The sequence below is a fragment of the Atractosteus spatula genome, chromosome 4 (genome assembly GCF_055471065.1).
Source record: "Atractosteus spatula isolate fAtrSpa1 chromosome 4, fAtrSpa1.hap1, whole genome shotgun sequence".
In the NCBI taxonomy this organism is placed as follows: Eukaryota; Metazoa; Chordata; class Actinopteri; order Semionotiformes; family Lepisosteidae; genus Atractosteus; species Atractosteus spatula.
In genome coordinates, this window is record NC_142709.1 from 66,258,678 (window position 1) to 66,269,567 (window position 10,890).

The following is a 10,890-nucleotide window of genomic DNA, read 5'->3' on the forward strand; positions in this document are numbered from 1 at the left end:
ATAAAGTGCCAGAGAGGCAGTTTTCTCTTTCAGATAACACTTCTATCAGGGGGAGTGAAGGTCAGTCTTGCGTGGAGAAGTGATTAAACTGATAACAATTAACGTATTTCATTGAAAGCTATAAAATACCATGGCTTTGACATTGTGCTTTATTATACTGCTGTATTTTACAATGTGTTCAGATATATTTTATAGTTTTTTAAAGCTTAAATTTGCAAACAAAAATGATGTTTGGTCCTCCTTATTGCAATACAACCTATGTTGTAGTATTATTTATCAGTCTGGTCTGGGAGCCTTGAGAAAGTACGGCAAGAAATATCAAGAACATTCAAGTAAGGTAGATAATAAAAAATGAAATGTCACTGTAAACTTACATAATCTGAGCAATAGAGCAAATCTGTCTCATAATGCAACACAATTTCTAAACCAGGGGCTTACACAGGGAAGATACTATATTCTTAATTTTCTAGGATGTAAACTTGAACTTGCACACCAAGAAGAACATACGTTTTCACGCTGCACTCTTTGCACTCTTTTACAAAACTTGAATGAACAAAATGAACATTCTTGCTTGTTCCTTTTTATTTGCATTTTGGCACAAATGTGTATCAAAGTTAGGAGTGTCAGGTTTAACCTTAGACCTTTTCAAATGGTACTACATGAAAAATGAAGAATACCATGTAGACAGATAAAACACCACAATTTAGTTTTGGAAAAGTCACTGAGTAGCGGTCCTTACACAGTAATATTGCTGGTAAAACCCAATGAGTAGAAACAAATAAAAAGCACAGCCTGCTACAGACTCGATTTGAAGGCTTGGATTTCCCTGGGATGGCAGTATGTACTAGGCTTTAAATTTCTCTTCATCCAGCCCCATTCTGTCTTCTCCAATCTCAGGCTGATTTATTACTTGACTTTTTTGAAGACTTGCTTGCATTTCACACCACATACTCTTAATTCCTAAAGAAAACAAATAAAACACAATTAATTTGTTCCTTTCAGTCCACACTGATATTTGCAACTCTGGAAAAGTTACCATCACACTGGAAGGAGTATCTGCCACAGTTTTTCCTATGTCGTCATACTTTGATGTTAAAATGCACTATATAATATGTCCACAGGAGGGCCCAATGTTTAAATGGACTGATATTGTAAACGGACTGTAGGTGACTTTGAGTGTCGGTAGCTGACTATTCATCATCTGTGTTAGTATTAATCAACATCAATGTTGGTATTAATCGATTTTCAGTTACTCTAAAATATTTAAGTTAATATTTAGTTACTGTTAGTATTTATCTATTTTTAATGGACAATAGAAACTATATTGTATATTTTGTGTTTAAAATAAGCCACATGTAATCTCAATATATCCTTTGCAGTGAAGTTATGATGTCAAAATACACACCTATCTAAAAAGGAAGGTTCCATTTAAAAAAGACTTCTCCATTACAACATGTATTTTAATGTATTGTACTGCAAAATGCTGGTATGAGGATGCCGGAAAAACAATTGTTAAAGTTATCAATATTAAGAGGATCTTTAAAGCTCCAATCACCTCTTGAAGAATCATTTCTGTCTGTGCTTTACCAATCATCAGTCTTTTAATCCATACAGACTGCATGCTTCTTTTCACAACAATAAATGTGAGACATGTAAAGATGTGTGGAAAAAGTACAAAACACAGTTTTAACTGATAAGCATTTCTGACCACCAATTTTAATGCAAATGATTAATATAGTTTGATGCAAGTGATTTATACTTCATTAATTATGCATCACACACACACTTTATATGTCATATTTATCTCTGTTGTTCTTAATGTTTATAACTGCTTAACTGTCATATGTTATCAATCATATTTCTATAAACTGCTGATTAAATACAAAAATGAAAATAACTCCTTAGCAATTCATTATTAAGAGTCAGCAGCTGCATCCCAGCTCTGACAGCTCTGGAGTAGTGATACATAACCAGTTCTAGTGAGTGTTTTCTACACACAATATTAAATGCCGGACTAATGTAGTGGAAATCTCTGGTAAAGCACACAAAACAGAGAATCTAAACAGAAAAAAGAGCCAGCAATGTTTAGATATAAACCTTCTATGATCTTAAATCTGAAAGCAGGATTTGTTTGGATAAACTTAAGGAACATATCTTAAACATTACAGAAATGTAAGGATGTAATATTCTTGTGAAAGTGAGAAAATAATAATAAAAATGTTTTGATAAAAAATTAACTTCAAGCTGCCTTGACACCCTCAGAGAGACAGTACAGAGTATTCCACAAACTATAAAAATGAACATTTAGGGGTTTCAAAATAAAATAAAACAAACACGTCATAAAGTCTCTAAATACAGCATAGGTACATATTTTAAACAAACATTAATGAGGCTATAAATTAGTATTTGTTGTTGTCCATCACAAATTAAGACAATTTAAATAATAACAGTTCTGTGTTAGTTTGTTTATACACATGGGTACTGTATATATTTTAAAGAAACAAAGCATTGCAAAAGTGAGCAAAAGGTGAAGGCCTCATTATTTATACTACGCTTAATGTGAACACGTTTGTCTCTATAAATTAAAGTGTACTATTTGCAGCAAACTATTTTTATACAGACATACAACTCAGATGCTCTTATTACAGGCAAACCTTGGGGATTCAATAAATACTATAATGAGAGAAACACCTTAGCAGTTAGAGATACACTTGTCCATTGTGATTAAAGAACCAGACAGAAAGCACAGGAGGATCTTCAAATGGGTGACAAGATATTTTGTTGATAGTGATCAAACGGTCAGCATTAGAAGAAAATTAAACTGACTGGAAATCAAAGTGAAAGCTGTAGGTCTGTGCAGCCTTGTGGTGGTAATGCAGCAAAGTGTTGAGAGCAGACAAGAAGGATTTACCAAGTGCAGCTCGTCTCCTTCTACCCAATGGGTCCAGCCTCTTCCCTCTTTTTCTCCATTTTGAACACAGACAAGTTTATCTTCATCCCAGGTGATGGTGGTCTGTTAAAAAAGAAACATTTAAAGCCTTTGAGGTTCCTCATGTATAGGATCTGTACATGCAAGTATGATTATAAGACTGCAGTCTGCAGTAGGTTATTGTAGCAGAAAACACTATATATTGTACAAATGACAGAATAAACAAGAATTCTTAAAATAAGTATGAACTTATTAGTGCTTTCATGCTGTCTCCACTGCCTCCCTCCATGGTTATTTTATAGCATATTTTAATCAATAAAAATAAGAACAATTACTTGTTATTATACTTTACTTTTGGCCAGCAGCCATATCACCCTGCAACTCACAACTGGCAACCCACTGAAGCTCAGCAGGTGTGAGCCTGGTCAGTACCTGGATGGGAGACCTCCTGGGAAAAACTAAGGTTGCTGCTGGAAGAGGTGTTAGTAGGGCCAGCAGGGGGTGCTCACCCTGCAGTCTGTGTGAGTCCTAATGCCCCAGTATAGTGATGGGGACACTATACTGTAAACAGGCACCTTTGGATGAGACGTAAAACTGAGGTCCTGACTCTCTGTGGTCATTAAAAATCCCAGGGTGTTTCTCGAAAAGAGTAGGGGTGTAACCCTGGCGTCCTGGCCAAATTTCCCATTGGCTTTTACCAATCATGGCCTCCTAATAATCCCCATCTATGAATTGGCTTCATTACTCTGCTCTTCTCCCCACTGATAGCTGATGTGTGGTGAGCGTTCTGGCGCACTATGGCTGCTGTCGCATCATCCAGGTGGGGCTGCACATTAGTGGTGGTGGAGGGGAGTCCCCATTACCTGTAAAGCGCTTTGAGTGGAGTGTCCAGAAAAGCGCTATATAAGTGTAAGCAATTATTATTATTATTATTATTATTTACTCCTATGTTACAGCTTTCCAAACCCTGCTTTCAATGAATATCTTTCACAGGTACACCATATGAAACGAAAGCTGACTTGGTAGGTTGGGGGCATCAAACAACGGAAAAGAGTTAAATATTGCTTTCTGTTATTTTGTGTGAACATTATTCATAAAAGAAACAAATCACATCTAGATGATACGAAAACTGAGAGATAAGAGCATATTCCAAACATCATGAGTTCATCAAGACATATAAAACACTCTTAATTGTGAACTATTATTTTTCTTACATTAGCCCAGAAGGATATGAAATTGAATCAAGTCTGAAGACACTGGCAGAGTTCTCCCTTCCCCAGCTGATGAGCTCAATCATTATACATTTCAGACAGACAGCTTTTCAAGATCTGATTGAAATGGATTTTTCTGCCTCTATGGTGGGGTTCAGGGTCACATTACTACACTTTTAAATAAGGCAAATAAAAATTATTTTGTAGAGCATTTCCATCGTCATGTTACTGATTCTTTAACCAACCACAACTATACTGTCTCTTTGAAACAGTGTGAAAGTCGCCAGCTGCTTAGTGAAATCTGCCAGAGATTTCCACCTTCCATTGAAGTTATATTTCTAAAGTTACAGCTAGAGGGCAGTAGTGTCTCTACACATGCACGGCTAACTCCAGTCCCTAATGCTACACATTTTATTTTTTGTTGATAATTTCCTTGCATTTGTTGTAGCAATAATATTAAATGAGTAGTGAAAATGTCTGATAATTAAGAGCCTATAGCTTTACCATCATAGGTTCATGCTGATCTTTAAAGCTGACCTTTCTCTGATTTCATTGCTCTGTTGAGCAACTTAGCTGAAAGAAATGGAAGCACTCCATGAGGTACCTGGAACTGCGGTAGCACTGGCACTAAAAATGAGGCTTCACATGTTAATGAACACCTTGTTAAGGGCAACTGCTTTATCACTCAGACTTGAAAGTCCTAGAGCACTCAGAGTATTTGTTCTGTTCATGTTTCTTCCCTAATTGAAGGATTATGCACTTAAACAGATTAAAATGACATGCTGCAATGTACTGATTTATTAGAATCTTTGCTTGATGTGGACTCTTAGTCGATTCCCTATGCAATGCAATTAATTAATTATAGCAACAGTAAATTCACACACCTTCCTGAAATACTAATTTTATTTTTAAAGTGTTTAACAATGAAAGTACATTAATGTTTTATATCTGAAATTTCCAGTCAAATGGTTTCATAATGTCCATGTTTTTTTTCTTACTGAATTTGTATGCGTGTGATATATTTACTCTTCCTCAATTGGTCTGAATTAAATAAGCATATACAGTACTAGTACTTCAGGTGAGGTCTATGTATTGCTTTCAATATTTGCCAATAGGATATACAGAAATAAAGTGAATACTGTAATACTATCAACAAAATAGTGCAACACATAGATGAATACTGGCACAATAAAAAGACAGATAAGTAAAGCTCTAAGGCTTGGATCTGAAATTACTTTCCACCCACCAATTGCAATTTCTGAACCTACTATTGTCATTTTTCCAGCTAACAAATACTAGTAGCCTAAGGCAAACAAAAATATTAATGAAGAGATATGTTTGGAATCTGAGATTGAGATTCACTCTTATCTTCAGTTTGACATTTTAATTATCCTTCACTTCTACTCGACTACTGCTAGAATGGTCAAATTCATAAGAAATCTTAACTCAAAGGAAGGTTCAGATCAAGCAACTGAGAACTCTGCTTACACAAAGACCGGAAGTCCTTCTAGTCCTTCATACTCCATACTGACCTGATAAGATGTAACTAGAACTGTGACCGCAAGAGTACACTGTCCTTCTACTTGTTAAGCAAACTTTAAAAAGACAGCAACCATGTCACCCTGCAACTCACAACTGGCAGCCCACTGAAGCTCAGCAGGTGTGAGCCTGGTCAGTACCTGGATGGGAGACCTCCTGGGAAAAACTAAGGCTGCTGCTGGAAGAGTTGTTAGTGGGACCAGTAGGAGGCACTTACCCTGCGGTCCATGTGGGTCCTAATGCCCCAGTATAGTGATAGGGACAGTATACTGTAAAGAAAAGCTGCCGTCCTTTGGATGAGATGTAAAACCGAGGCCCTGTCTCTCTGTGGTCATTAAAAATCCCAGAATGTTTCTCGAAAAGAGTAGGGGTGTAATCCTGGTGTCCTGACCAAATTTTCCATTGGCCCTTACCAATCACAGCCTCCTAATAATCCCCATCTATGAATTGGCTTTATTACTGTGTTCTCATCCCCACTAATAGCTGATGTGTGGTGAGCATTATGGGGCATTATGGCTGCCGTCGCATCATCCAGGTGGATGCTGCACATTGGTGGTGGTGGTTGAGTGGAGTCCCCATTACCTATAAAACGCTTTGAGGGGACTGCCCAGAAAAGTGCTACTGTATATAAGGGTAAGCAATTATTATTATTAAAATGTCCTACTATGTTCTCTGTTCCTTAAGTTGGAATGTTGTAAGACTCATATAATACCAGTAAAATTCCACAGGAAAATAACATTATGAAAATCAAACCTACGCATCTTAAATATCAAATGTAATAGGTTAAAGTGACCTTTTTTGATCTGGTATAAGCTCACAGAATTGCATCTGGCAAGTACAGTAAGTGTACTTTATTAACATCAAGATCTGAACAATTTAATTCAGTCTAGGTTTGTGTACAAACAAGCTTTCAAATAATACTGTTACTTATTCAATTTGATTCTTAATGACCCATGGCTAACCAGTTCTAATCTCTTCTTTGTAGACTGCAGCAAAACAGAGGACTTTGTGAAAGAAACAATCCTAATTCTTACCATGCATTTTCGATCATCCACTCCACTCAAATCCTCTTCAAACTGTTTCCCTACTTCAAAATCCATGATGTAGTTTTTAAAGGTGCTCAATGTTTTAATGATTATGTGATCCCCGTTCTGAATTATGTCTTTATCCGGTTTCAGCAAAGTGGCGATTTTCCTTATTGCAATATTCACATCTGCAGGGATTGAAAAAGATGTAAAACACATTATTTGCCTAGTTCTGATCAAACAGAATGTCTACTAGCAAAATATTGTGGTGAACCTTTCATGTTAAAATTAGTGCTACAGCCCATTAACAATAAACATACAAAGATTAAAATGCTAGAAGTATTTTCTCTCTTTTCAAATTGTTCCCCTTGCCTCCCTACAAAGCAATTTTACAAAATAATTTACATTCAACAACGATTTCTTCAAAGACCTCTAATAGCTCCTAAAAGCTTTGTTTCATTGTACCAGGTTATGGTACATCTGAATATAAAAATCAAACTCCTCAAAACTAAAATAGTACATTTTTGCTAGTAGCTAACTGCAAGGAAATGCTTTACCGGTAGAGGACTCAACAGTTTTTGAAAGGTGCAGAATGTTAGGTGTCTAACAGATCGAGCCCTTCCTATTGGACAGCTTTTCACTTTAGTGATCAATTTATTGAGAAGATAATTTATAGAAGAGGTCCTTATCCCTAGTCCAGGGGGAATCCGGTCTCTTCTTGTTTTCATTGCAACTTAGCTAGTAATCACTGATGCTAATCAATGCCTCTAATTGATCTACTGCCTTACTTGCTGCTGTTTTATTTTGTTTACCTGTTTCTGCACTCTGTCGTTGGTAGGTCCTTGCTCTACTTCAAGTGTATTGTTCCAACTCCTTCTGCACACAGACCCTTTATGCAATCTCTGCCTCAACTTATTTATTAAGTTTTCTCCCTTATTTCTGTCAAAACAGCTGTTGACAGGACATCAATTTATCATGAACAGAACCAGGTGTGATTGAGAATGTATCAAACCCTCCCACAATGTGACTGTATGCTTTTCTTTCTGCCAATATGTGCAACTGCATTTCAGCTAACTCACAGAAACAAGGGAAGAACTGCAAGTCAGAAATTGGTACACGATTGAGACCATTTACTAATCCCATTTAACATTTTAAGACCTGAATGCAAATTTCAAAACATGCCCCAATTTGACAATTGAAATCAATTAGCCTGTGATTAAGAACTCTGCTGGAACAAAAACCAGAAGACATGCAGGTCCCACTGGTTCAGGTTTGGAATACACTAATTTATAGAACATAGCAATCAAATTTACATTACTGATTCATGAATATATGCTTCATTGCCACCTGGCAAAAGGGTAAAGCCTGACATTCACATGGATATTATTCTTTAATTGTTCCGAGCTGGGAGCTCAGGTCTCAGAGCCTTCTTCTGAGACAACTAATTAAAACGTGAGTGAACTGTCTACCAGCACAGATGGAGAGATTGATATTCTAATATCCTACACAGCAAGTGTTATAAATAAACATCTGGAAATAATTGTTTAATTTGTCTGCTCAATTTGAGTTTTTCTTCAACTCAGAAAGCTACCATTTGATATCTTGAGCATTTTCAATGTTTTTAGATTTTGTTTGGATTTATTTTATGTTTATGAGTATTGCTCAGACTATTTCCATTGTCTGAACCTTTTGAGAGGAAAACGTAGGGTACAAATAACGTGACTTGGACTTTTTTGTTATTTTACTCAATTTGAGTCCATAATTGACACTGTTGTTAAATCGAGCGTTTAATGAATTAGTCTTTCAGTCGGTCAGATAGGTCTAGTTCATATTTTAAAGTCTATACAAACATCATAATAGTGCAGTAGTTCAGCAGTAGTGCACGCAACCTTGTAGACATGCCAGATTAGTTTAGAAGGTAAATTATCGAAAACACAAATTAAGCACAGGCAAGTAAACAGAAGTATTATTTGAAGTAGTTTCATCGAACCTCGGTATTTTAAGGTAAGCCTAAAAGAAGAGTAGAATGCTCCATGTATTCTTAATTTTACTACGAAATTAAAATTAATGTATAATTCGCTTACTATACTATATCTTAGGTTTAAAGAATTGACCTACTTCAATGATTTTCGATCAGGGGTGCGAGAACAGATTTTGAGACCCAAAGGTTAAGAACCAGTGCAGCAGTGTTTTAGGTGTAAAACTGCTGGCGACCACATTGCAACTGTGACAACCACTGCTATTTTTTAAAAAAAGAAGAAAATTACTACAAGTTGTAAAGCCTCCCTGTGTGTACGATCAATTGCTGAACACAGTTCTTCATTTAATATTGCGAATTCCAACTTCCCTCATTCTATCCTTAGTAAGAAAGTGCGATAAATTCAGGTCTTGAATTACGACATTTTTTCTCTGCGTTATTCACGATGCACCGACATTTCAGGGTACTCTTTGTTCAGGCTACAACAATTCCTCACCTAGTGCTTTCAGGTATTCTTCGAAGTTGTCATTGCTGACCATTTTCCAATATCCATTGAAATCGGTGGGCATTTCGCACGGACTTTAAGAGCAGCGATCCGATTCCCTTCCTGCAGGTTCACCTGTGCGTGCTTGGATCTATATCTGCTAGTCTCGCTTCACCAAGAGCATTTATCTGCACAGGTTTTTAATCGGATTACTGTATTGCTTTGAGTGGTGCAACACTCCCCCGATTCCCTTCAGAGACGCGCAACTTGTTGATCGTTGTTACCGGTGTTCATCGGCGCATCGCTTAAGAATGATTTACAACTTCCTCTCTTTCAAAGCCTTTTCAACTCCTGGATTCGTATATTCGTAGTATTTTCAATTTATTTAATTCTAGATTGGGTGTCTTTCAGTTATACATTTCGTATTTTGGCATTTTGGTCATCTATAAAACGCCACAAAGCACAATATAACATTGTGACATTTGTGAATCCCTAAGGTTATGACAGATCAGTATTTTATTTAAATTCAGCTGATTTTATGGTGTATTGTATTGTATCTCACCCTTCAGTTCCAGACTGAAAATTGATACATAGTGCGCATTTTTACAATATAAAGTTTTAAATTAAGCAGCCGTTTTGAAATTCTTATGCAGATGCTGTAGATCGGTAGGCTAACATAGAACTACAACTACAAAAGAGGTTCATTTTATTTCTAAATGTCTCAATTTTCTGTTATTTCTTTATACATAGAGACCTTAACACTCCCTCCTCTATATCTCTAAATTGGGCACTGAGCTTCCACTGCTGTATATGTTATTTTCTTTTGGGAAAGTTTGCTATGGCAACCAGTTAAGCGGGCAGTGTGGCAGTTTTCTGCGGCACAGGCACGCAAAAATAATCCAAACCCAATACAAAGTGGTGTTTCAAAGGTTGCATAAGCTGTTACAGGACGGTTTTTTTTTATAAAGCGTCTTGCTTCGTCCCCTTGTTACTATACTGATTCTGTTCTCCGTGGGATTTCTTTCAGTTGGCTGATAGCGATTTGAAAACACTGTAGGTACTGCTATCCATGTAGAAGATAATGTAATTATCAATGTAATTTTAAGAACAAAGAAACCCAGTAGAAGACCAGATGATCTGTCTAGAATGGGAAATATTGCTATTCCCGAGAAACATGCTACTGTACATCCACAAAAAATTAGCAATTTATATTAAAGGAAAGGAAATCTGAAACATTTACATATAACACCATTCATAAATTATCGCAATGTTAGTTGTTAGTTAGCAAACCACACCATTAACCTTTACCTACAGAGGCAAGTTGCCTACCTCTGCTAATAAGGGAGGAAGCTGACTAGTTGGCAAGGTACATAGCAACAGTTACAACTGAGAGAAGGCCATTTTGCCCATCTAACCATTTGGAAGTTAGTAGCTAATTGATCCAAAGATCTCATCCAGCTGTTTCTTGAAGGAAGCCAGGATATTGGCTTCAAATACATGGCCAGGTAATTTGTTTCATACTCTAACAACCCTTTAGGTACAGAGGCATCTCCTGTTCCTTGGTTTTAAACACAATTCCATGTAGTTTCCACTGGCGCCTTTTGGTTTGTGTTGCCCTGTTGAAATTCACCAGGGTGATTTTGTCAGTGTCCTTAAGGATTCTGAATACTTAGATCAAGTCCTCTTGCAGTCTTCCCTGTTCAAGAATAAAAAGGTTCAGTTCA

At 36.6% G+C, this 10,890-nt stretch overlaps 1 protein-coding gene across 1 annotated transcript; it reads right to left on the reverse strand.

The window, feature by feature from the left end:
* Positions 1-567: 567 nt before the first annotated feature.
* LOC148836912 (retinol-binding protein 1-like) lies at positions 568-9,344 on the reverse strand. Its single transcript, XM_088914520.1, has 4 exons — positions 9,179-9,344; positions 6,714-6,892; positions 2,912-3,013; positions 568-960 (listed from the first exon to the last, which is right to left on the reverse strand). Exons 1-4 carry the CDS (start codon positions 9,249-9,251, stop codon positions 907-909), a joined length of 408 nt encoding a protein of 135 aa, XP_088770646.1. The 5' UTR covers positions 9,252-9,344; the 3' UTR covers positions 568-906.
* Positions 9,345-10,890: the final 1,546 nt, after the last annotated feature.